The 25,786-nt window shown below is 52.3% G+C and overlaps 1 protein-coding gene across 2 annotated transcripts; it reads right to left on the bottom strand.

Moving 5' to 3' along the window:
• Positions 1-9,931: 9,931 nt before the first annotated feature.
• MKS1 (MKS transition zone complex subunit 1) lies at positions 9,932-23,550 on the bottom strand. Of its 2 annotated transcripts, XM_080380444.1 has the most exons (18): positions 22,980-23,550; positions 22,797-22,900; positions 22,656-22,726; positions 22,108-22,263; positions 21,566-21,663; positions 21,240-21,368; positions 20,816-20,920; positions 20,095-20,203; positions 19,136-19,192; positions 18,199-18,241; positions 17,619-17,681; positions 16,749-16,819; positions 15,850-15,919; positions 14,630-14,737; positions 13,931-14,064; positions 13,107-13,189; positions 12,927-13,024; positions 9,932-12,422 (listed from the first exon to the last, which is right to left on the bottom strand). In XM_080380444.1, the coding sequence occupies exons 1-18, from the start codon at positions 23,468-23,470 to the stop codon at positions 12,316-12,318; spliced, it is 2,097 nt and encodes a 698-aa protein (XP_080236570.1). In that variant the 5' UTR covers positions 23,471-23,550; the 3' UTR covers positions 9,932-12,315. The 2 variants fall into 2 exon arrangements, with proteins under 2 accessions (XP_080236570.1, XP_080236571.1); XM_080380445.1 differs by lacking the exon at positions 22,980-23,550 and having other exon boundaries at positions 22,900-22,966.
• Positions 23,551-25,786: the final 2,236 nt, after the last annotated feature.

Genomic DNA, 25,786 nt, shown 5'->3' with positions numbered 1-25,786 from the left:
CACATGGGGTCTTACCACCGGGGGGGGCACCGAAGGGGGGGAAGGCACAGCTGAGGGGGAGGTCAAAGTGGTGGGTGTCACCGGGGGGAGCACGCTGGGGGATCCGTGAGGTCTCACACGTGGGGGTCACACCTAGGGGGAATCACATCTGGGGGGGCTACAGGAGGAGGTCACACCTGGGAATGACATGGAGGGGAGGTCACACCTGGGGCTCGCCTAGGGGGTCGGCTGGGGGCTCACCTAGGGCGTCACACCCGCGGGACATGGCAGCAGCCTCAGCCGCAGGGACACCCTGGGGGGCAGCAGCAGCACCGGGGCTGGGGAGCCGGCAGGTCTGGGGGCACTAGCGGGAGGGGCTCACACTGACCCCCAGCCCAGGGACAGGCGGGGTGGTGGTGGGAGGGTTCACCCTTGGGGACCCCAACCCTGGGCTTGCAGGGAGCAGCAAGGTGCCAACGGGGCTCAAACAGACAGGGCCAGCTTGCTGCTCTCGGGGGAACTGGCGGTGTTGGGAGACACCCCTATGCCCTCCCCACCTTTCCCAGGAACAGAGCAGAAAGGCGATTCCCCACAGCCTGTGTCCACGGGTTCCTGCACATTCTGGGGCTGCCCTGGGGCCAGCTGGGCCAGCCTCAGGGCCACTGGCCACAGCTTCAGCAGCTCTGGATGTGTCCAGCATCCCTGGGGTGCGCCCATGCAGAGGCTCAGGTGTCCTCCCAGTGCTCCTGTGCCAGGGAGAAGCTCCAGAGGCACCAGTGCAGGGGGTGGCTCAGCCTAGGAACAGACTTCGGTGTCCTAAACCAGCCAGGTGGGAGTCAAGGACGAATGTCCCAGCAAAACCCTGCTCCTGTTCCCTGCAAAACATCCAGCCATCAAAACTCAGTGTCTTGCCAAAGACCCCATGGTCTTCCAGGTTCATGCACTGAGCAGGTAATCCCCAGAACCAGACCAGCACATCAGGGACAAATGGCCTGAGCAAACCCTGCTCAGCTTTATATGTTTCTATAGAAAAAATAAGATGCCTGGATTAAATATCCATGGGACCTTGACTGATTTCAGAGGATGAAAACGGCAAGAGGCCGTTTGCCAAGTAGATTGCTGTGGGCTATGAAATCAAGGAGCACCAGTGAACTGGGAGATGCCACATGCTGGAGGAGATGCTCAGAGATTTCTTGGGAGCCTGTCAGACACGGGCTGACCCGGGGCTTCCGATGTGCGGGGCAGCGACACAGATGCAGGATGAGTCCAGGCTTTGGGGGCACAGTGGGGCTCCCCTCATGGTGCTGCACCACCTCCACCACGGATAAACGTGGGGTTGGTGAGTTCTAGCAGCTCTTCCCAGCAGACCTCCCCCCCGCCTTCCGCTCTGCTGCCCTCAGCTCCGGAACGGGCATGCGGTGTCCCCAGTGCCCCCCAGCGCCATGAGCCCTCCGTGTGCCCCGGCCCCACGTGCGGGCGCTGGGGCTGGCTGCGGGGGTGCGCAAGTCTCCCTGGGGAGCAGCCAGCTGTGGCAGGGAGGATGCCCAGGCTGGGAGATGCTGCGCTCAAGCTGCATCCTCCGCCCTCCCTTCGCAGGGGACGTGTCCCCCTGAGCCCCACGGACATGGGCGGGCGGGGGCCCTGGCTGCGGCTGGCAGCGCCTCAGGGCACACGGCGCCGCTTGTTCCTGCTGCTGCAGCCCGGGCAGCCCAGCCCAGCGCGGCACGGCACGGCATGGCCCGCGGTGCCCAGCGCCAGCCGGGTGCGCAGCCCCCCGGGCAGCACGACCGGGTGCGCCCCGGCCCCGCGCCGGGGAAGCGTTGACCGGGGGCCGCGGCCCCGCACCGCCGGGCTGGCCCCGACGGTGCCCCCGCACCCGCTCGGCGCGGGGAGTGGCGCCCCCTGGCGGCCGCGGCGGGACCTGCGGGGGTCGGACCCACCGCCCCCCCGGGCGGGACAGCCCGGCACCGTGCGGGTACCGACACTTTTCCCACTCCTTCGGGAGCGCAACCAGCACTGCGGAGCCCCGCGGGGACAGCACCCGGGTTGTGCCAGGCTCCCCCGAATCACCCAGCCCCCACCCTTTCACACCCCCCCTTCACTTCCTCTCTTCAACGGCCCATAACAAGTCCTGTGCGACTCCCACATCCTAAACCGTGTCCCGTGCCCCCAAGCAGAAATCCCACCCCCCACCCACCCCCCGCAGGCGCCTCCGCACCAGGGCCCTGGGGCTGAGGCTGTGCCAGGAGTGGCCCCGACAGGGTCCTTTCCTCTGAGCCCCCAGTTTCAGTCCCCACCTCCCTTGTCCCTCTGTGCTCCCCCAGCCTTGCACCAGTGGGATCCACATGGACTGGTGGCTCCTGGGAGCAGACACAAGGCCAAACAGGAGAGATGGGGACCCCTCGGGCAAAGCAGGAGCCTGGCCAGCCCCCCACAGCGAGGGCCATGGGGGATCTTGCATGGTGCATGACGCTGGCCACGTTTCAAGGGATGCTCTGGCTGTGTCCTGCCTGCTGCTACACTGAGGTGTAGGCAGGAGGGCTTTGCCCAGCCTGGCACTGCGAATTCGGATTCATTGCCTCTTTGGCAGCCCAGCAGAGGCGTGACACAAGTACCACGGTCAGGAGAGAGCCAGACAGGCGCTAGGCAGGACTTGATGCCAGAGGGACGGTGATTACAGCTTCAGGAAGTTGGCATTTATGTCCAGGAAGGGAACACGGCAGGTGTCCATTGTACCAGCGGGGGTCTGCGTCAGGACAGCCAGCTCAGCCTGCCTGGAGGAGCTCCCAGTCCCACACACAGCTTCATCCCCTCTGTCCCTCCATCCCAGGGGACGGGAGACACACACGCAACACACAGACACACACACAGCGCTGGCCACACTGATCAGCACTGACAGACGCACAGAAAGCACCAACAGCCTTGTCCTATTCCCTTCCCTGGGGAACATATACATATATATATATATATATACACATACATATGCATAGGCGCAGTGTGGATCCCTCCAGCAGCTGGGCTGACACACACCCCTCCGAGCCATGGTCTGACTCTAGTTGGTGCACCCCGCACACACACATGCACATGGGATGCAGAGCCCTCGCCCAGGGCAGGATGAGAGATGGAGTTCAATAAGCAAGTCAGCCTGCGCTGATCTCCAGGCACTGGGCACGGCCCCATGAGTGTACTGACCGGCACATGGTCACATGCAGCCCTGTCCCCTTGCCTGTCTGCTTTCCCATGCGTGTTCTTGAATCACCCAGATCCCCCCACTTTCCCCACCTTCACTTCCTATCTTAAACATCCCATAACAAGTCCTGTGCAAACCCCAAGTGCTCTTTTCCTGCAACCTGAAATGTCCCCCGTGCCCCCAGGCAGACCTACCATCTGCCCCCAGTGTAACCCCCCCAAGCCCAGCCAGTGCCTGCACACCGGGGCCCTGGGGCCGAGGCTGTGCCGGGAGAGGCACAGACAGGGCATCCCTTCCCAGGTCCCTAATTTAGGTTTCCACCCCCCTTGTCCCTCTGTGCTGCCCAGGGGCCTCACATGGGTTGGTGGCTCCTGGCAGGGCCCTGGCCAGGTGTTATTTGGGCTCCCCCTCCCACCAGTGTCTCTCCGAGCTCCTTTGCAGGTGGGCAGAGGAGCTTTAATACACATCCCACCATTCCCACCACATCCCACACAAGGGAAGAGTTCCCATTGCCAGGAACGGGACTTAATTTACTCAGGTGACAAGAACGCTCTGCATTTCCAAAAGCAATGTCACTCCCCCTGCCATCGCTCCTATAAGCCCCCTCCAAGCCCAGGCTGGGAGCCCACCTTCTCCCTGCTCTATTGTCTTCGCTGTCTCCTCCTCCAGGGAAGGCTGGGCAGACACAAGGAGTTGTCTCTCCTGCCACCAGCTCCCCCTGAACAGCACCGCTAACTCAGCCCCCGAGCCCACACTTGCACACACAAGCCACCCTCCCATCCAGGAGCCGCAGCAGTGGGTGCAGACCAGCTGAAATCATGGCTGGTGCCAGCACCTTGGTGTTTTGGCCTCGGCACCTTCTCCAGCCACTCTCAGGATCCCCAGGGGCAGCTCTTGGCACGGCACATGCTGCCATGCCCCTGCCACATGCTGCTGGTGGTTTCTCACTGGCCCACCGAGCCCGACACATCCAGGAGCCACCTCCTACCCTCCCCAGGCAGCTCTGCTCACCTGCCCCACGCAGACATGGGCCCCGATCACTCTGAGACAAGACCGGTGTTCTTCAGTGTGCTGCTGCCCGCTGGCTTCTGTGGAGAGCTGGGACCATCTGGGTCAATTGTTCCTGCAGGGGAAGGGGCCAGTTTTCCTCCCAGAGGGTTTGAAGCTCCTGCTCCCATCACAGAGACACATTAGCTTGAAAACCAGCTCCTCCCACACTAAGAAGGGAAACAGCATCTGGGTCCACCTTTGGGCCACCTCCATCTAGGTGCCTTTCAAGAGGTCTGATATCAAGGGACAACCATGGACACCTCAGCTGGGAGTGCAGGCACAGGGTCTCACAGCATGGAGGGGTCTCGCTGGTGGAGCTTGTGCTGGGCACAGCTATACTGGCTACCTGGCACCAGCCAGCTGCTGCAGCGTTCGTCCTGTTTGTGCTGCACTTACTGCGGCTTGTTAGGGCAGGGGCTCACTTCACCCACAGCCCCACGCAGGGGGCACAGAAGACCTTGTTGCTGCAAATCACCCTAATTCCAGGGATGGTCTCACCTGTGGAAGGACAGGCAAAGCCACCAAAATACAGCAAGGAAAAGCCCATATTTGTTGTCCTCCCACATCGTGGCAGCTCAGCTCTCCACTGCCCACCATGAGGTTTCACCTCCCTGTTTCTGCCTCCATGTCCCCAAAAACCTCTTTGTCTCCTGCCAGGGAAAAGGCTGTTCCTTGGAGGCCCCACGTGCCCCACACTCTCCACACTCACCCTTCCCCAAGGCAGGTGAGGATGAAGCCTTCCAGACCCAGCTCTCCGTCCTTGCTTCTCACCAGAGCCAGGACACCACGCTCTGGCTGTCCCAGCTGAGACTGTGGATAGGTCTGGCAGTGCTTTTGTCCGTTTGTCACACGGGAGCACCCTTTCCCCTGCTAGAGCTAATGCTGAACAGGCCGTCCCGCCTGTGTCCTTGCGGCCCCATGGCTCAGCTCCCTCCACGTTGCCGTTGCTCAGCGTGCTGGGCAGATCTCCAGCATGAACATCAGGCTGCCAGAGCCGGGACCCCTGCTAGCAAGACAGGTCAGCACCTTCCTCCGTGCCAGCCATCAAGCAGGACCACCCTCATCTGAAGTACCCTTTTTAGCTAGGTCCCATCAAACGGCTCCCACATAAACATTTTCCTCCTCTCCCAAGCTCCACAGACTACCATGGAAGCCAGCATTCCCACTTCTCAAACTTCCTTGTCTGTTACATGACAGCCCTTCCCATTCCCGGTCCCAACAGAATCCCACCTCCAATGAGGACTGCAGGTCCCCTCTCCCTTCCAGCCCACCACCACCCACACACCCTCCCTCCAGTGCCAGGTGCCACCCACTGGTCTTGTACAGGGCACTGGGGGGGCTGCAGAAGCGCTGGTGTGTGGCAAGAAATGAGACAGCAGACACAGCAGCCTCCAACCCCAAGGACTGAGATGTGGCAGTGGGGAGACCAGCTCCTCAAGAGCCCTGGAGATGCAGGGACTAAGTGGAGGAGGCTCAGAGAGCTCTGCATATGTGCTGCAAGCAACAGGAACTGCCAAAAAAAAAAAAAAAAAAAAAAAGTCAGAGACACACTTCACTTTAACAGCACCTGCGTCTGCAGCCATTGATGTATCTATGAGCTTTCAGGTGAGTCAGGCAGCTGACAGTAACTGAAAATGCAGCACAGAAACCAGAGGAGTCACACATGCTCCACTTGCGCATGAAAAACTACAAAGGTATTTTGAGTGGAGGCTGCAGGAGGATGGCTGGTGAAGTCTGTGGCTGATCTAAGATTGATCCTGCTGTTCCTGAGGACTCGCCTCCATTGGGAGAGAGGGAACTGTGACTGCTGATGGAAGGAAGCGCTGAGACATGCACAACAAAGGGGTGCAGAATTAATCCTCACCAGAAATGCAGGGAAAAGCAGCCCCTTGTCCCTGAGTGAGGCTGACAGCAGAAGAGCTCAGCCAGGCGCCACACGACACGGGAGCAGGGGCTGCGAGGCTCAGCTTGGCTGTGGCTCAGAGACCACCTGAAGCCATTTGTGCATTTTGCAGCCACCGCTGCCACTTCAGGGACACTGTTCTCTTTGGAGGCATGGGACAGAGATCCTGGAGCAGCTGCAGAAGTAATATGTCAAGGAGTAGACTGGAAAGCTGTTCAGGGGGTGCAAAGACTGGAGCCACTAAGCACAGCAGTGCTGAGGGAGCCAGGGAGTCTTCCTCAGTGCCAAGAACAGAGGCCAAGTCTCATGGCACAGAGAGATGGGATCTCAGAGGCATGGCAGGGATGAGCTAATTAAGATGGGGCCGCTCTAACCCCCTCCCTGCACAGGGAACCTCACCCCCGCACCCTGCTGCTGGTGTGCCTGTGCCGATGCGGAGATGCTGGGGAGAGGAGGAGCAGTGCAGGGAAAGGCACATATGACCATAGTCACAAGCGGATCCAGCTGACAAGCTGTAGGTTCCCTCTCCCTGTGCTAGGGGAGCAGAGATGATGCCAAAAGCAATTACTCCAAACACTTGTCTCCATGCCAACAGTCATTAAAAGTTGCTTTTGAAAAGCTGACATTGCCTGCATTCTCACGTGCCCAAGTGACAGGAGGATGCTTTGCCATCGCTTTTCTGAGGACACGACTCCTGCCTCCATGCTGCCTGTGGGGCCAGAGCCCAGCTGAGCCCTGCAGGAGTGGGTGACGCCAGCAGACAAGGGAGATTACATTCGGAGGGAAGGGAAACTGCTGTGATCTGTAGAGGCTGAGGCAGGGCACCCAGAAAGGCTGTTATGCAAGGAAGGGAAGAGCTGTGCTCTGTGGACGAGGGGTTTCTCCCCAGGCTGCTGCTCCGGCCAGCCCAGGTTGGTAGGGCATGCTGCGTCCACGCCACCCAGCTGTTCTGCACACCTGGCACTGTCCTCAGGGTGCTTCTGCCCAGGGCAGGGTGCCCAGCTAGCCCCAGGGGGGTGGGGATGGCACCGGGGGGTGCAAGGGAACAGAGAGGCTGTGGGCTACTCGGGAGGGGCAAGGGGCATGGCTGGGTGCAAAGAGGGAGCAGGGTCAAAACTACACCCAGTGTTTAAACTACAGAAAGGAAGAAACACACAGATCTATACGCATACAGAGGTCTGTGTGTGACATGCACAGAGAGAAGAAAAAGTCAAACTGGGAAAGGGAGGGGAAAAGATGAGAAAGGGAGGTGACCGACAGGTGACCTTGCCAGCACAACTGCATTGGAAAGTGTTGGACATTGCAAGCAGAGCGTTGAGAAGTAAGCTGGGCTCGGTGTTTCCAGCAGCAAGAATGGCCATTCACTTGGGCTTACAGCTCATCTGATCTCTCAGGCTCCTGATGGCATCTCCAGAGCTGTAGGAGAGCAACACAGCACTCACGAGGAGATCAGCAGCAGAAAAAAAGATGTCACAGGCACTGGCAGCGTGGGACGGGAACCCCCCAAAGAAACAATAACCACCTGGCAGGAATCACACGCTCCCTCCTCCTCACGCCTCCAACAGCAGCCTGACAACAGGCTTTGCTCAGCTCATGCACAAGCTGCCACCATTGATTGCTCTGTACAAGAAAATTGGCTGCAGAAAAAAAAAAAATATCCTGAAAAAACCCCCCACACCAACATCTAGAAGGGACAATCGGTCAACTCCATCTTCATGTAAAGAACAGGTGAAAAAACATGTCTCAGGCTTTGATTACATCAAGGTGATGTCTGAAGGAAAGCAGTGGACTAGGTCTTGGTATCCAGCCTGACCTTTCTGGTTTTCTAAGATGAAGTCACAGGAGATCCACCTTTCCCACCCACCCACAGGGCCGATTCTCTCATTCTCAGATCTGCCAATCTTGAAACAACCCAAAATCGCACACCTCCAAGACAAGTTTATCTTTCACACATTACAGAAATCCTCACAGCTGTTTTGAAAGCGAGATTTTTTTTTTTTTTTTCAAATATAAGAACTTGAGAATAAATTCTAGAGAAGTCTGATTCTATCAGTCCTTTCTGATTTCTTGTGTTACTCTAGAAAAGGATCTTGACAGCTGAGGGAAGTACCTCTGGCCTGCATGGCACCAGGGTTCACTTTAAAACCTGCTCGAACCAAAGCAGTGAGAGAAATTAAATCAAGCCAAAGCAATCATTTCCACGCAGGAAAAGGGGCACACAGATACTTATTCTTTGACTGATCCAATGAATTGCAGTTTTTCTCAGGTCAGCTGTACTCTGCCTTGCATCGAAATATTGACATTAGCTTTAGAGAAGACAGGCTGCACCTGAAAGCACAATAAGCATAATAAAAAGGCAGATGGGGGCAAAAGACAAAGCAGCCCGCTCCTTCGCCGCCAGGACAGGGCCTGCAGGGAGATACTCCAGCCCAGAGGCTAAAACAAAATATATCGAGCCAACAAGCAGCCTCTAGTAGCTGTTTAATCATGACCACTTAAACCCTGTGGTGCAGATAAAATATGCCTCTCCTTCCCCACGCTGCATGCAGCAGCGAGGCAAATCTCTGCAGGACATGCACCTGCTGCAGCTCCTGCTCCCCGAGCCGGCCGCCCTGCGCGTCCCCAGCACCTGCAGCTGCCCAGCCACAGCACGGCGGCACGGCCCACCGCAGCCCACCACAGCCCACCGTGGCCCACCGCAGCCCACCACGGCCCACCCACCTCAGCCAGAAAGCCCTGTGTCCCTGGCCCATCACAAGCACTGAGGTGGGACCAAGGCAAAGGGGTGTTTGAGGCTTGCTGGCAAGGCTCCAGTTGGAAGTTATCACAGCCCGAATCTTCCTCAGCTGAGAGCAAACCCCATTCCTGCGCTCCAGCTTCTTCGGGGGAAAGCTGCTCCCCCAGAAACGTTAATGACTCATTTCTAGGTTTTCTTTTTCTGTTACATTTACACTGGAATTTCTAACGGCTGCCGATCAGCATCATGCAAGCCCTGCCAACTGCCCACAGCCTTTTAATCCACCAAGCCAACATTTCTGCAATTACCCTTTGTTTGCATAGTTTATTTAATGAGATGTCTGGAAAGCCCCTAGGGACTCTCAGCTGCCTCCTGCCCCCCTGCAGACCATATCACTGGTAAGGTTGCAGGATTCAGCCTCAGACAGATGCTCGCTGGGCTGGAAGTCCAGCTGGCAATCAAAAAAACATTACAGCTCCAGTCTGCCCTGAAGGAAGCAGCAGACAAAGCTCAAGAGAAACCAGCTACGCTGCTGCAGCTGATATAGCCAGAGCTGGGGGGGCTGCTGGCTGTGCACCAGGAACAGCATGGACCTCCCAGACTCATCACTGCTAGCCCCACTGATCCCCACGAGACTCTGCAGCACTACCTAGCCTGCAGCTGCTGCACACTCCTCTGCCCTCCAGGTTCCCTCCATCTTTGGGTCAAGGCATCCCACAGCCTGCCAGGCTCCCTTGTGCTATCAGCTGGTGCCCTCCCATGCCCAGCTCTTGTGTACCCACACCTGTCTCTTCCTCCACCTTCTCCTGTTGTGTTTCACTGCAGAGGCACCCTCCAGCGCAAACTGCAGGGACACTTCTGCACAGTGGAAGTCCCCATGGATCCAGTGAGGTCGCCAGCCTGCCCTTCTGCCTGCCCCCATGGGCCACCTGCCATGTCTTCTGCACACATACCTGGTGGATGCACGACCTCCATTCCAGCTGCCCAGGCTCCTTGGCAAACGCAGGGCACAAGCCTTGCACCAAATGCCATTTTTTATTAAAAGATCAGTGACATTTTCATACATGTATATGAAATTTGCTGGTTTAATTTATAAAAGAGCATACTCAAAGAAAATTTGCTGCAGGCTTTCTCCAAAACATCTTGTACAAGCACCATTTTCTTTTGTTGGGCCAAGGAGGCTGCAAGTAGAAAGGTGAAAAACTGCTAGCAATGTCTGTCTTTGGAAGAATTGCTTATTTGGTTATAATAATTTTTTTTTTTTTTTTTTTTTAGATTTTGCTCTGTTAAGTTTCTGTCAGATTTTACGCTATTCAGAGTTATAACTAGAAAAATAGTATCATTATCTAAACCTTACTGCATCTCTGTGTAACCTTAACACTCAATGCACGACATCCTGCCATATAAATGTGCTGAGCAACAAGCACAAGTTGGGAACCTGATCTTCTAATCAGAAGAGTCCACTCTTTAACAGGATCTGCCTTTGGCATCACCTCAATCAGAAAGGTGTTTTGTTATTATAAAAAGAATATTCTCTTAACCTCGTAACTCAGTCCTGAGAAGGGTTCCAGAGACACGCAATTCAGGTATTAGCGATAAGAATAACAGAAACACCCAGCCAGAAACTAAGTATTGCTTAGATAGCACGCAATAAACACACTGGGCTGTGACGTGAATTACGATTAAACAAAAAAGAGGTAGCGAGCACTCCATACTCACTGAACGCTTTTCATCCTGGGCACCGAGTGGGTTAATCTCTGAAACGTGGCTGTATCATTACAGACCATGGTAGCGCACACACCTCGATTCTGCTACTCCAGAACTGGGCGCGTGCCTTCACAGCCATCACGTCAAACGCCACAGTGGAGACCTCACTCACGCACAGGACATATCAGCCAGCTCCAGACCCCAGACTCTGAGACACTGTGCTCTGCTTAACAGGCCACACTAGCTAAGACGTGCTGGCAGCCTCTTCCATCAAAAAGGCTAGGTAGCAGGCGAGGAAGGTGAGCAAAAATCCTTTTATAATTGAAATTGCCAAACACATTCAAGCCACCAGACAGATGTAGGAATTACGACAAAGGTCAAGGAGGAACAAACACGGGAGTTTGGGTTTCTCAGTGAAGACGGGGACAAGATCAAAATGGCAAGAAGGGAGTGGGGAAGACAATGGAGCACCAGGGAAGAGGGGGTGTTCTAACAATCACACACATGGCTGCAACCATGAGTCTCACGTTCCCTGCAGAGCAGGAACATGCAGAACTAAAGAAAGAAGACTAATTCCTAGTTCATGTTCTGCCTGTGAATTCAAACTTTACGGACACATTCACACCTGCATGATCTCAGCCTGAGATTTTTCTTCCTATCCCCTGTGTTGGGAACAGGGGAGAACACCACATACAAGTGTGACTCATGCACAAATCAACACAGCACTGCCAGTCTGCAGGTAGCCTCACTCCTGTGAACCTGAGACAAGAAGAAAACCAGCCCCCCCCCCCCCAAAAAAAAAAAAAGTCTGAGAGAACATCAGGAGAAGAAACTGGGTAAAAACTGGGTACATACACGCTTCCCCAGGAAGCCATGCAGCAGCATACTGCAATCAGAGGCGGAACAATGAACCATAACTTGAATGAACAGCTTGAACAGTTCAAAGTTCAGCTGCTGTGCAAATCTGCTCTCACTGCCTGCAAACTGTCTGGCCTCAGCCAAAGTTCTGTTATGAACTAAGAGGAATGCGTGTTTTCAGTTGTATTCTTGAACAAAGAATGCTCCTGCTCATCACTGCAGAGCCAGAAATGTTATGGGCACATACAAGGAAATACAGAATATAACCCTTTTCTTCAGTTCTCAACCTGTCAGATGTCACTCCTTTGCTTTGATTTCATCTATTACACCTGGCCGAGAGCTCCCTCTCTAGAAACTAATCAATCTTAAGGCACAGGTGGACAGATTCATTTTGCTATTGACTGACCTATAGCTACAAACGCGGACAACACTTTATCAGTAGTTCTTGAGAAGTTAACTGCTCATTTCATTAAATCTCAGACAGCATTCATGCCTTGACCTTCAACATTACTGTCTTCTTTAAGAAGAAAACTAAATCTAAGTCATGTAGACTTGAAATTTTTCTAATTGTGTACTATTCAATTCCTGAAAAGGTGTTAAAAGGGTTCACAGGTCCCATGTCAGTACTTTAGTCTACTCAACAGAAATGTGAACAATTGGCTGCATTCTTAGGGCCTAGTTAAAAAAATGCCTTGAAAAAAGAGAGTTCCTTCCACAGATACCTGTGGAAATGCAAAGATTCTGGGTTTGGATGGTTACAGACTCCTTCCCCCATCCAGGGAAAACAGCAAAGGGCAGGCTTCAAAAGCTTCCAGGCACCAGCACTGTGACTCCTGCTGAACAACGGGAGCTTGTGTTGGAGAGAAGATGCTAACCACAGGCAGTGGTTGATCATGGTTCCTGCAGCTGGCGCACAGTGGAGGCAGAGGTGCTGATGAGGTCTTGAGGAAGGCTCTCGCGGGCTTCCCGCATCCGGCGCCGTGCCCTCTGGAAAGCCTCTACAACACAGCAGGTGTCAGCAAGTCAGAAAGCATCAGACAGCCTCAGGGACAGGGAAGGATGAGTCTTTCCAGGGAACATGGTCTCTCCTGGCACAGGAGCCTCACTTCCTGTTACTAAGTTCCACCAAAGCAGCACCTGGCCCTTGCTGCCCTCTTCACTTATTTCTGGCACTGTCTTTACTCTCTGTGTAACAGAATCACACAGAGCCTGTGCATCAGTACCACAAGCTATGCTCAGTGCCAGGCAAGACTGGGCAGCCCGGCCTAGGCTTTGTCCTCACGGAGTGGTTATCCCTCCTGCCTGCTGACAGCTGATGTCTCCTGAAGCTTCCAGCTCAGATCAGAACATTTAACCTCTGCTATAGCCTCACAGAGCTCGAGGTGGGGGGAGGCAATTATCCCCACAGTAATGGATTCTCCTGAAATATCCTGCCCACTCTGTAAAAAGGGGGCAAAAGCGAGCCAAAGACTTGCAAGGGAGAACAACACTGAAAGCCCTACCCAAAACATTGTAGACAGAACTCTGCTGGCTGAAGCCTCCAAGCCGGTCCAATACACTCTGCATGCGCTGCCTCAGGGCACTGTTTTCCAGAAACGCTCTGCACAGAAGTACAGCAAGAGGTCAGGGCTGCCAAAACACAGCACACAAGATGGAGCTCGTACTTGCTTTGATGCACTTACTTAGACTGCTGCAGGCAGTAAAGCCGGAATGTGACGCTCCCAGTTGTCTCTGTGCGAAAACCAAAGCGGCTCAGATGCTCTCCCTGCAAAGACAGCACAAGACAGAGTACACACAGCCCGCTGCAGCAGGCTGACCCTATGAAAATGAGCATGCCCCACCAGGAGTATGTGCTCCTGCAGACACAATCTCTCCCTTCCCCACAGCACACAAAAAGTGGGCTTAGAAAGAGGCAGACAGTTCCTGGCTGTGCTGAGGGTAAGACCTAAACACCAGCAAGCTGACAGTGCAGTGCTGGAGGAAGGTTTCAACAACTGCATCACAGCTCGCTCCCACAGAAAGCTGGTGCTAAGATCAACTTGCTTATTACCCCAGCAAGCACCTCTGCAGCTTTCTTAAGAATGTAAAATTTCTGCCTGTCTCACACCCATCAACTTCCTTCTTTGGGAAGCTGTTCCAGACACAGTACAGCCCAGATACCTTACAAAAACATAGGAAAAAGTCTATCGCTAGTAACAAATGCTGACCTGACAGACACTTTACGGACAGGGCCAGCACAGGCAGTGGTAAGTCCAAACAAGGCTTTGGTCCATGTTCCCTCAATTCTCTAAGCTGCACACACCCCAGAAGGTAGAGAGCTCTGTCTCAGCATTTGCCTGTTCCTCTGCTCATGAACACAAGTCTCACAAAGGAAACATTTCTTTAGCCTGACGGGACAACCGGCTCATCCTTAGTCAAATCTGGTCCAGGCTGTCCACAGACATCTGAAGCCGAGAGCATAATCTAGAATCTCCCATCAAAAGCAATGCCCTGCAGCCAAGCCCACCTTGAAGGTTGATGGTATCCTGACATAGGTGATGTCCTCCAGCTCAGGAGATCCACCAATGAAAAATCTCCTCATCTCAGCAACTATCCCCAGCTCCACAGGGCGCCAGGTAGGGATGGTGAGCATGTGGAGACCTGACCCAGGACAACGGGAGAGCTTAGCAGCTATAACCAACAATCTGTTCCAAGCCACAGTGGACAGCATGGTAGATGGATACCTGCTGACCCAAACCACAGCAGGCTGGAAATGGAAACACTGCACGGTACCTCTGTAATGTTTTCCCAATAAGTCAGCACCACACAGTCACACAGCCAGTGCTGAGAGCACCCCCTGCCCATGAAGGCCATCTCCTTACTACACGTGGGTGTCAGAATATTTGTGGCCCCCAGATTCCATGTAGGACAGAGAGGGCTACTTCTATTATAAAGATAGATATGCAGCATCACCTCAGAGCATTATCACACAAGATTTTGTGACAGAAGCACCTAAGGAACAAGGACAGCAACATGTGATGCATCTCAACAAGAAGGCAGAATGGTGCAGGACGCATCAAATCCTTCTTTGCTGCCCCCCAACAGCTAACCATGCCCTCCAGCACGCAAAGGCAAAGCCTTCCCAGGACCAGCTGAATCCATTGCCAAGAGAACCACTCAACTCATTCTCCCAGACAATCAACATAATGCCCCAAGTATGTTTTACCTGGGGATGGTGGTAGCACCAAAGAACCATATCCTTCAACGCGGTACCTCTGCCAGAAATCCAGGGACAGGACCTCAAAGTAGAGAACAGGCCACTGAGGGAGACTGTCTGCAAGGAAGGGGAGCAGATCACAGCTTTGTGAGGGAGGCTATCGTAGAGGGAAAAAAATGCTAAATGCCCAACTCCACTAGTAGGAAGTCCTTTCTGTATTTTTTCTACAAAGACTAACCTAGATGTACAGGTGATTGTTTTCACCTGTAAAAGCTGAACCCTCAGATTTGAGGATAAAAACAGAATTACTGATAAGATGTTTAAAATTTGGAAAAATTCATTGCTTTGAGATCAAGTCCAAACTGGTTCCTCGATTATCTCTGAGCAGACAAGACAATCTTTTGTGAATGTTCTAATGCCAAACAAGGCAATCTCTTTTTTATCTCTGACCTTTCCCACCCTTATTGGGGGATAATTAACTTGGATTCTCCTACAGATCTCCAAGCATTTCTTTTTTCCATGGTGAAACAAACTCACTGCATTTATTCCAGGCTGAAAATTCATTAGTGTTGGTTGAATACTCAAATCCAATGCGTACATTGGATTCAAGAGGCAAGGCATGCTGCAGAGCTGTCCCTAGCAATTGCAATCCAAAGAGCAACAGGGCTGGTGAGGAAGCAGCAGTAGTGTAGTGAAGCAGCAGGAATAGGCAGCAGAGAAGCTCAGCTTATAACAGAGCTGGAAGTTTCAAAGTGACATAAACTATAAAAAGATTATGCAGGTCACTGAGTGTATCTACAAACATAAGACTTAGCAGAGAGCTTTAGTTGTGTACAAAAAAGATGCGCATTGCTGCTGCAGCATCCCAGGGCTCTGTGCAATATGCTAGGCATGGCAACACAGACCAGCATGCCATGCATTTTGAGACAGCCAAGCTAAGATCCAAGCAGTTTTGCAACCGGATAAAGCTGACTACAGTCTGGAAGCAAGGTAAGATCAATGAATCCATACAAATGCTAACACGCTGCCAGGCAGGGCAAATATAGTATGTGTCCAGAGGCTGTGTGGTGACAGGGTGATCGTTTGCTGAACAAGAACATTTCCCTTTGTTTAAATCTGTCCTTTCATCTTAGTGAGGGGCCAACAACATGCCAGACAGCATGATGCCTGCTGACACCACAATCAAAAGACTTGAGAGTTTCACATTTCAGAGCAACAAGGAAATGCACCTTCCAATTCGTCTTCTTGGGTGAAAAACATCTCCAAAGTGAAGGGGTAGCAGAAGTATGCCACATTATCCTAGAAAAGGAACAGGATAGAGATCAGATTCCTGGACAAGACAATTCATCACTAGCACTGCAGGGGGCACAGAGAGCAGGGAGAAAAGAACTAATGGTGGAAAAGAGCTAATGATGCCTAAGCAAGACCAATTACATCACATTAACAAACATCTGACTGCAGGATGGACCTGCACACATTCTCAAGTGCCATGCTGATGGAACAGGCTGTTAAAAACAATGAAAAAGGGGAAAGAGTAACACAACTCTAATGACAATTCAGCCAGCTGCATAACTACTACTCTGCCACCATCTTTACAGGAGCCAAGCAAAATACTTCAAGCAATGGTATTACTGAAATGTTGTATGATAATTATTTCTGTAATATGCAAACTATCTCACATAAAACACATTAAAAAGCTGATAAAATTCAAATTTTGTATGAGAAGAGCTGGAGACAGCAATGGAACTAACTTCCCAGATAGGAGGAGGGGTTCATTTTCAGAAATAAATTTAGAGACTGTGTGCATTCCTGCCCCAGGCAAGCCAGAACAATGCTTCATTAACTCTGAGCATTTGAGAACACAAAAATCAAAGCTCCAAAGACAATCAATCAGCCAGAAAGAAGAAAAAAAGTAAGGTTCCAGAAACTGCTTTGAAATAGTTTCATTTGGTCTAGTTTTGTTTGGATACAGTGGCACCCTGGAATGAGAAGAATCCCAAACATGCTCCACCCTTGAAAGGAGCTCTCAAGTCAGGACCTTTGCTGAATAGATGTATAGCTTGTAACATATGTTCCACTTCAGAAAATGTCTGTTCAAACTGTTCTGCAGGTCTGAAAGCATCCTTACCCAGCCCACTGTCTTGGTGGTACAGGTCTGAGTGACTCCTGATAGCTGCTGGACCATGGGGCTCGACCACCCTGGGAGAAGAGGAGAACGTGAGCACAGTAGTGAATGCTCTGGGTGAGAGGCTTTGAGGACTCACAAACCAAAGCAGCTCAAAGAAGAACATCAGTCCCAGGTGACTGGGAAAACACATAACATCACCCACTCTGAATTTCCCTAGGTGTGTCCCACCCTATCTTGTTCCAGGCAATGGCTGCTCCCCAGAACACCCCAAACTGTCAATGAAAAGCACCAAATCCACCTGAAGAGAAAAGCAGAACCTTATCTAAATGTACCGAGTAGCAAATGTGGTAGCTCTTTGGACAAATACCAGTGTATAACCAGAGAGGGGAGCCAAAGCCATAGCTTCAAGGAACCTAAATACGAAGTAGGATGTGTATGTTAGTGCTGGGAACCTTATTTATCAGTTGATACTTAACATGTTAGTGTCAGCACAAAATGTGAGAACATGGTGGCGAGCACTGAAATCAGACAAGGTCACTACTGAGATGGAGAAGACAGGAAGGCTATTGTCCACAGTATAAGGAATGAACTTTGGGTAGACCGCTGAACACGATCACCACTGGTTGAGAAACCAATGGACCTCTATGTCCTGACCTGATTTGGAGAGAGAAGAGGGGAAGATGCCACTTTCCCCCAGACTTAAGTTTAGTTCACACAACTGAGTTCTGCAATTTTTGCTCTGAAGACCTCTGTCTAGATACCAGCCCCAGCATTCACTTTTTCTGACTCAACAGAGCTGATATGCTGGACCAGCCAAAGTAAGCTTCACTCCTTAAACTGCTGTGATATGGCTGGAAACTGAATACTTACGGTTAGGCAGCTCCACGAAGAAATGAACATAGAGGTTGTCATACTCATAGCCTTGAGCTGAAACTGAGAAGAGAGAATGAACTTCAGCTCCTTGCTTCTACAAAACTCCTCCAGTACTCACTGTAGACTTTTGGAAGAGACAGTACCAATAACCTCAGGAACAACCAGCTACTGATGAAAGCTGGGAAAAGCCAGAGTCTTCAAAGTAACAGAACACAACCTTCAAAGATTCCTCCTCTAGACCAGCCCTGTCCCCACATCACTAACCAGATTAGGGAGGTCACACATTTAAAGATTATAGCAAAGAAAGCAATTATTAACTTCCCAGTCTGCTCTCCTTTTTTTGGATATGTATGTCGTCCCAGAACAGCTGCAGCATTTGTAACGTCCAACCTGTAAATGCTACTCAAGGAGTCAGTCCACAAAAACAGGGGAGCAGTAGGAAGTAAAGGATTCTAGTGAGAGAATCACCTACTGTGGGCCTGCCTGCAATCCAAGAATCCTTGGCCCCTTCACAGCCTCAGCCATCCCAGCAGACCCAGATCTGCCCCTATAGTTAGTGTTTATAGTAAGAACTCACCTATTTCTCCATTCACAAAAAGCCGCAGTGTACCAGGAAGAGTCTGTAAGAATGAGCACATAAACAAGATAAATAGCTCAATGACCACTGGTGGAACCTAATGCAATCCCCTCCCAACAGGGTCTCACACAGGTATTTCACAGACACTTGTACTTGAACGATTCACTCTACTATCCAGGTAGGAGTCATGACATCTCACATCACTTTCCAGAAGTGAACAGTCCCTCTGGACAGAGATTCTCTACAAAAACCAAATTCCCAGACTGCAGAACTTTACTCTTCTGTAAATCGGTCTCTTACAGACTTCAAGATGGATATAAAATGTAGTGAGAAGTCACTTGCAGAAGCCATAGTCCTGTTCCTCCTGTAGTATTCCTGCACTTGCCCAAGGTGGGAGGAAGCACAGGACAAGCTGAGACACTATATCAAAGTACAAGAAAGTACAACAACTTTCACACTTTGGCAAACAAGATTTGAGCAAAGAAGATTGCACTCTGGGTAATTCAGTGAGAGGGGAATCTGTACATGAGTTTGGGGCTGGGAGGGTCTGTTTACTTGAACAAAGTGGCACATAGATGTGTTTGACATTCAAGAAGTTAACAGCTATCCCAAAAGATATAAACCCACCTTTCTTCTTAAAGTATTATATACAAAGGCCTTCAGACAATGCATAAAGTCTCACAGAGGCTGCAGTGTTCAGCACCCTCTGCTGCTGGTCTGACAGACACAGGATGGATCTCTGCAAGCCCCACATCCATTGCAGCCTGTCCTTTTTGACACAATTTTCTGCTGAAAGCCACAAGGTAAAAGGTGCCAACATAACCCCAGAATGAAACAGTCTTTGGAGACTGTGGTACAAACGGCAGCCGTGCTAACCAGGTCAACAGCCTCCAAAGGCAGCAGGGCTCCAGTTCCTGCTGAGTGCTGCTGCACTCACCGTTTCAAATTCTGAGCCTACGAGACCACTGAGGTATTCCTTGTGCCGACTGTACAGCTGAAAACACAGAACAAGCAGATTAGAAAAAGTGCATTTTTGATAATATATGTTTTGATTTATTGAAAAAATTGTAATGGATGTAACTTTAAATCCATTTAAACTGTTGACAGGCTTAGCACACAGATTTTTTTCAGTGCTATAGCAGATATAGCGAATATAAGAATCTAATAGAACAAAGATGTATAACTGCTAACACTGCATGGAACTTCATCTTCAAAGATGACCTCATCAAAGATCAATTTAAGGGAAAAAGAAACTCTGAGGAGTCAGATCTTAAATGACATGTTAAAAACACAGGCATAAATTACTCCAATGAAATCAACAGATGGGAGATCAGTGTAGTGAATCATTATTTCCTTATTGACCGTTAAATCAATAAGAAAACATATAAATGAAAAACTAAAACATTAAAGTAGCTTTATAAGCTGCCACAGCCAAAAAGGCAATTCAGAAAGATCAAGACATAAAATGAGATCCAAATATCCTGGGTCATTACAGGTAACAAAAAATCATTCAGGAAGTATATAGCCAGCATCAGGAAGACCAAGGAAGGGCGTTTGCCCACTGCTCAAAAGGGAAGGAGAACCATTGGCTGGTGACACTAGTAAGGCATGAATGTAGGTGGTTTCTTGCATCAGTTTTCACTACATAGATCGCTGCAGTCAAAGACCAACACAACTAATACTGGACAAAGCCTCTACCTGGAGTAAGGAATGAAGCAGTCAGGCATTATTTGTTGAAGATCCCAAATTGCTGGGCATGATGAGACTGACTGCCAGCAACATCCATTTTGCCAACTTTAGGTGTCTACAGCACTACCAACTACATCTGCATGACAGTCTGAGCTCCTTCTGCCAATTCAGAACTAGTCAGTATGAGCAGTGGAGGCTGGTCCTTACATCTCTGAACACACGCTGCTCACGTTCTTCTTCCTCTGGTTGCACCTGGACAGACGCATTCTCAATGGTGTATTTCCACACCTCTCGCTTCTCTCCATCCAGCTCAATCCTGTAAAGCCCCAAAACACATGGGAAAAACTCCCCCATTACACAGAGAATAGGCACAGGCAGCAACAGCAGTCCCCCCTCCACCAGGCCCATGCAGTAAATATAAGGCCACCAATGGCCCTCTCCTCGCTCCCAAGTGCCTGCCAGCATCAATGACTCAAAAAGGGAGACTCGTGTCCAGCATATGCATAACCTGTATCCCTAGGGCAGGGGTCCTCAAACTTTTTAAACAGGGGGCCGGTGCGCGAATGAAGGGGCAGGGAGTCATCTGCGGCTGCTTGGTTTCCCCCTCAACCCCCGGGGCGGGGCGGGGGGCGGGGGGTTCTGTAAATACCGGGGTCCGGATTGAGGACCCTGGGGGGCCATATCCGGCCCGTGGGCCATAGTTTGAGGACCGCTGCCCTAGGGACTTGCACCAACACCCCACACATCACACACAGAGTGACACCAAGCACAAGCACAAAATGATCTTGCCTTAGAAATCTCCGGAATAAAAGTGAAAAACAACCCTCAATTTAAAGTACTGATCCACACGCCTAAAGGGTGACCAGGAGACAGCCATTTCAGCCCTCTGTATCAGTCCCATGAGAGCTACCAGCCCTGTTCCACTCACCGGTAGGGCCCTTTGGTGCCACTAAAGTCAGGCTTCACTGTGATCACCCCGTTGCCATCTACCTTGATTGTGCAAAGAACATGTTCATACTCCTTGCGACCAAGCCTAATGGAAGACATCAAGAAGCACAGTTTAAATAGAGAATACGGACACTCTCTTTACCAGCTGAGCTGGTAAAGGCACATCGGGGTACAGAAGGGAACAAACACACTCATACTCTCCTACATTAGTTTAAGAAGTCTTCTGGAGAGATACACTCAGTTACCTCCCAGCTGAGAAAAAAAGGCAGAGAGAAATGGCAGCCCAAGTTACTGAGCCTTTGAAATTCTCTCCCCTTAACTCATGAAAGAAACAGGAGATTTGAGTAAGGAGGGAAGATGGGTTTCCTTCTGGGAAATTAAGATCACTTCAGGATTTTACTTACTTCCCATAAGGTCCCAAGTCCCCCATGATGTACATAGTCTGGACAGGAGTGTTAATCACATGATTGTTCTTTATAAATTCTTCTGAGGGTTCCCAGATGATGATTTTCGGCTTCAGAGAACTTGCTTCTCTGTCAACAACAGAACAGCACAAGTCACAGCCCAGCACATGCAGCACAAAATTCCCCATGAGGAAGAGTCAAACTGCTGGATTCCAAGTGCGACACAGCTCAAGCCACCAAATTCCACAGACGAGGCTGCTCTGCAGCTGGGGCACCAGCACCAGGAAACCTCCACTAGCAAGCCCCAAGTCCCAGTTTGCACTCACATTGGCCTGCGGTCTTGTCTTCTCTTCCTCACATTGGCCATCCGCTCTGCCAGATATGATGGGACCTCACGATCCGAGTCAGTTACTTTCTGGCAGTGCTGGAAGACAGAAACACACAGGAACTAGTTTAATTATAACAGGACATCTTTCCCAAACACAGCTCCCCTCTTGAAGGACAGAACAGATAAGTACACAGCCACATACAAAGACAAACTGCTAAAAGACTGTAGTGTAGATTTCATTCACTGTTCTTGTGGCAAAGTACAGTTAACCTCCACACGGCAGGTTACCTACCCAGCAATGCTACAAAGCCAACTCCCTCCAAGCTGCCCCTGACCATCATTCTAAAACAGGGAGACCTCATCCCAGGTCTGGGGCACCAGGTAAAGCTGCTTTGCAGATGCAGTATGTTCTCCTGTATACAGGATATCTGCCCTGCTTCTGCATGGCCAAGAACTGATAAAGGTTCCCTCCGCGGCAGGCCTGCCTGGTGGTTTTGACAGACACTGCTGTACAGATTTTCTGTAACTAAGAGCTGGTACCTCCTCTAGGTTAGTGAATCGATCATGATCCGTGTAGGTGAAGATCCGGTAGTTCTTGCGACCGCCAGCCTTCTCCAGTTTCAGGATCTCCTGGTGGTACTGCCGGTCCAGGGGAGTCTGGCAGGCTGACTCGTTTCGGTACAGATCCACCTCAAACTGAGAGCACCCCAGGGAAAGCAAAAAGTCTGCCCTTCACCCGCGTCCTCAGAGCCACAAACACTTTGCAGCTGAGATTGCCAAAGCCACCTCAGCAAGAGACAAGATCCTTTAGGGATCCCAGCAAACAACGCGAGCTCCACAGCGGCTCCGACGCTGCTCAGGCAGGCGGCCACCAGCACCCACCAGCAGCCACCTGGGGTGCACCCCAAGGGCCCGCACCCTAAGGGCCCCCACCCCGAGGGCGCACACCGAGGGCACCCACCCCAAGGGGGCTCACCCCGAGGCCCCCCCCCGAGGCAGGAGGCCCTGCAGGGAAGGACGGCAGGGGGAGGCCGCCGGGCCCCACAGCGGGGAGACCCCCGAGCCGCAGGCGGCCGCCGCCCGCCCACCTGGCTGAAGAGCTTCTCCTGCCACCCCACCTCGGCCTCCTCCTCCTCCTCCTCCGGGGGCCGCCGGGCACCTGCGGGAGAGACCGCCCGGTCACGGCCGGTGGCGCAGCGCCGCCCGCCCGCCCCGGGTGCCGCACGTACCGGTACCGGCGCGCTCGGCCGGCCGCAGGAGCTCGGGGCCGGACAGCGGCGGCGGGGCCTGCGGCAGGAGCGGCCCGGCCGCCGTCACCCGCTGGATACGGACCCTGCAGGGGAGGAGAGAGGCAGCGTCACGGCGGGCCGGGGCCGGGGGGCCGGGGCCGAGAGAGCCGGAGGGCCGCTCACCGGAGGCGCAGGTTGCGTACGGGGTCGCGGGAGCGGTAGATGGCGGCGCCGGCATCCGCGCTACGCAGAGGCTCCGCCATGGCCGCGGCGGGGCTCGTCACCGTGGAGACGAGGCGCAAGTCACAGCGCCCCCCCGCGGCCGGCGCGGCCCCTCCCGGCTCCCGGGCCATGGCGGGCCCGGCTCGGGGCGCGGTGCCCGTTTGCCTCCGGTCCCTGCTGCGGCAGCACCGGCCGGGCAGCTTCCGCGGCGCGGAGGCCCCTGGGCTCCACGGGAGGCGGCTCCCCCGTCCCTCCGTGCCAGAGCCCGATGCTCCGGTGTGAGGGGAGGCCTCCACCTCCCCCCGAGGGACCCCCTGTGGAACGCCCCCATCCTGCCCGCCCCGTGGCGATGCTGAGGGCAGGGTCCGCGGCCAAAACCTACCGGGAGCTGAGGGCGAGCTTGCCCCTTCCTCTGGTTTGTTCCCTGCCCCGTTGCTCATCTCCCCCGACATTTGCCTGTGGGGCTGCCAGGGAGGGGACACCCTCACAGAGGCCACCGCCACCCTCACGCCAAGGCCCCGCCACCCTCACGCCAAGGCCCCGCCACCCTCATGCCAAGGCCCCGCCACCCTCACATCAAGGCCCCGCCACCCTCATGCCAAGGCCCCACCACCGCCACCCTCACACTAAGGCCCCGCTCTGGGGCAGCAGCGGGCCTGCCCCTTCACCGGTGGGCCATGGTGGCAGCCACCACCACGGCACCTCAGCAGCCATTTTGCTGACAACCGCCTGGTGCCACCCGTCCTCCGGCTCTTCCCTGCTGTGCTTCCACCGGTGAGAGGCCTTGGGAAGATGTTCTGGAGATCCACATGCACTGTGTGAGGCAACCTCTCTGCTGGAAGAGGAGAGGTGTCCTGGGAGCCTGCGTTCTTCCTGCTTGTGCACCACCTCCCCCACCAGCACCTTGGCTTCTCTGGTCGGGTGCCATGGTATAGACACCAATTATATATACATTTATGTCAGCTGTCAAGGGAAGGCTGCTGGCTTACCAAAAGGCCTCAGTCTTTTGATCTGTTCAGGATTACGTTGAAATACTTTTGCTCTATAAGGGACAAGATGTCTAAACTCCCAAACTGCCAAACTCTGATTTAATGCTTAGCTATGTCTTAAACAAATCTACGCACAAAGTTTCAGCCAAGCTGACTCTCTAAAGCTGTTAAAAGTGACAAATGAAGGGACTGCTAGTCCAGAGAGTCAGCCTTGGGAAGGACGGGAAACAAAGAATGGATGGGGAAAAGAACACTGTTAAGTTATGCAGAAAGAAGCCTCCAAGTGAGGAAGTTCTGGCCACAAGAGGAGACAAGCCAAAAAAGTGCTGCAACCACGGGAAGTTGGTTGAAAACAGGACAAAAGTAATTGTGGCAGTGGGAGATCGCAACCTCCAATTCAAATAGCCTCCCCAGGACAGGGCAAACCCCTGCTGAGGGAGCTTGCAGAGTTAGTAAAGAACTTCAGCAGTGTTGTCTGAGGGTGTGCACTAGTTTGCATTAGAAGTGAGAAACTTGTAACCAACCCTGTGTGTGAGTGAAAATGAACATATAATACACTATGAGCGTGCAAGTGCTCTGCTGTATAGAACATGCACCCTTGAGTAACCTGGTGAGCACACCCAGAGCAAACCTTCCCCCTCAGCGCCGTGATAAAGAATGCCTGCCTTCTCAAACTTCAGATCTAGTCTTAGAGGGTTTTTCTCTGTGACCAGCTTTACCGTATCAGGTCCCTTCCCTGGAACCAGCCCTGAGGTGGACTCCTTTCCTCCCAGTAACCTGTTTGCCCCATGGTCCCCTGTGGAGTCACTGCCCATGAGGTTGGTGTGCCTGAAGACTCCGCCACCCAGCTCTGCCAGCTGGGATCCCTCTCCAAAGGGCCCTCCTGCTCAGGGGGCTCCCCTCTGGTACCTCTCCTGGGATGCTGGTCTGGCTGCACCGCTGCAGCTCCAGGAATGTTTTGGTCAAGACAAGGTTAAATATTGCAGAAAGCCATATTCACATAAGTGCGCTGTGGTGCTGATGCGCTATGTCCCACGTTCAACTGTCACACTAACAGCCTGAGGTATAAAAGCCTGGTGGGATTTAGATCTTCCTCCCCAGACCATTAGCTGTGGCGGAAACTCCTTGGTGGTCCCTTCAGGTATTGCAAGGCCTTCACATTTTCAGATCTGGAACACTAGCTGCCGCAAAATCAGAAAAAGCCATTTATTACAGAAAAGCAGAAAGCTGATACAATTGTACAAAAGTCACAGTGAAATATCTTTTTTTTTTTTTTTTTTCTGGGCAAATATAGCATTTTTGTGTCACTTTATTCAGCTTTTTAAAACCTAATAGCAGAGTAGGCAATAACAGGAACTATGTTAATTGACAAACATTGGCAAAGCTCTGGCAACAGTTGGCATCTGAGACAGAAAGAAAGGATGTAATTATGTGGTAGGTTCTCAATAAGTTTTTCACAATCAGAGTTTGAAAAGCCATACTGCTCATATCAAATTTGACATGACAGTAAGAATTGGGCTGTCAATATACATCCTATAGTGCAACAGCTTGTTGACTTCAGTGGTCCTGGTTAGAATAAGGAAATCTTGGTGACCCACTGCAGCTTCTTAACACCTTGAGTGGGTACAAATGTAGCAGCTGTCAAAAGAGAGGATCCCAGGAGAGAAGCATCAAATGAGTGACCTCGGCAGGCTGGAGAAATGGGCTGCCAGGAATGTCATGAAGTTCAACATGGAAAATTGTGAAGTCCTGCCCCTGGGAAGGAACAGTCCCAGGCAC

Source organism: Falco punctatus (genome assembly GCF_963210335.1).
Source record: "Falco punctatus genome assembly, chromosome: 1".
Classification (NCBI taxonomy): domain Eukaryota; kingdom Metazoa; phylum Chordata; class Aves; order Falconiformes; family Falconidae; genus Falco; species Falco punctatus.
This window is presented reverse-complemented; position numbering and strand designations above follow the sequence as displayed.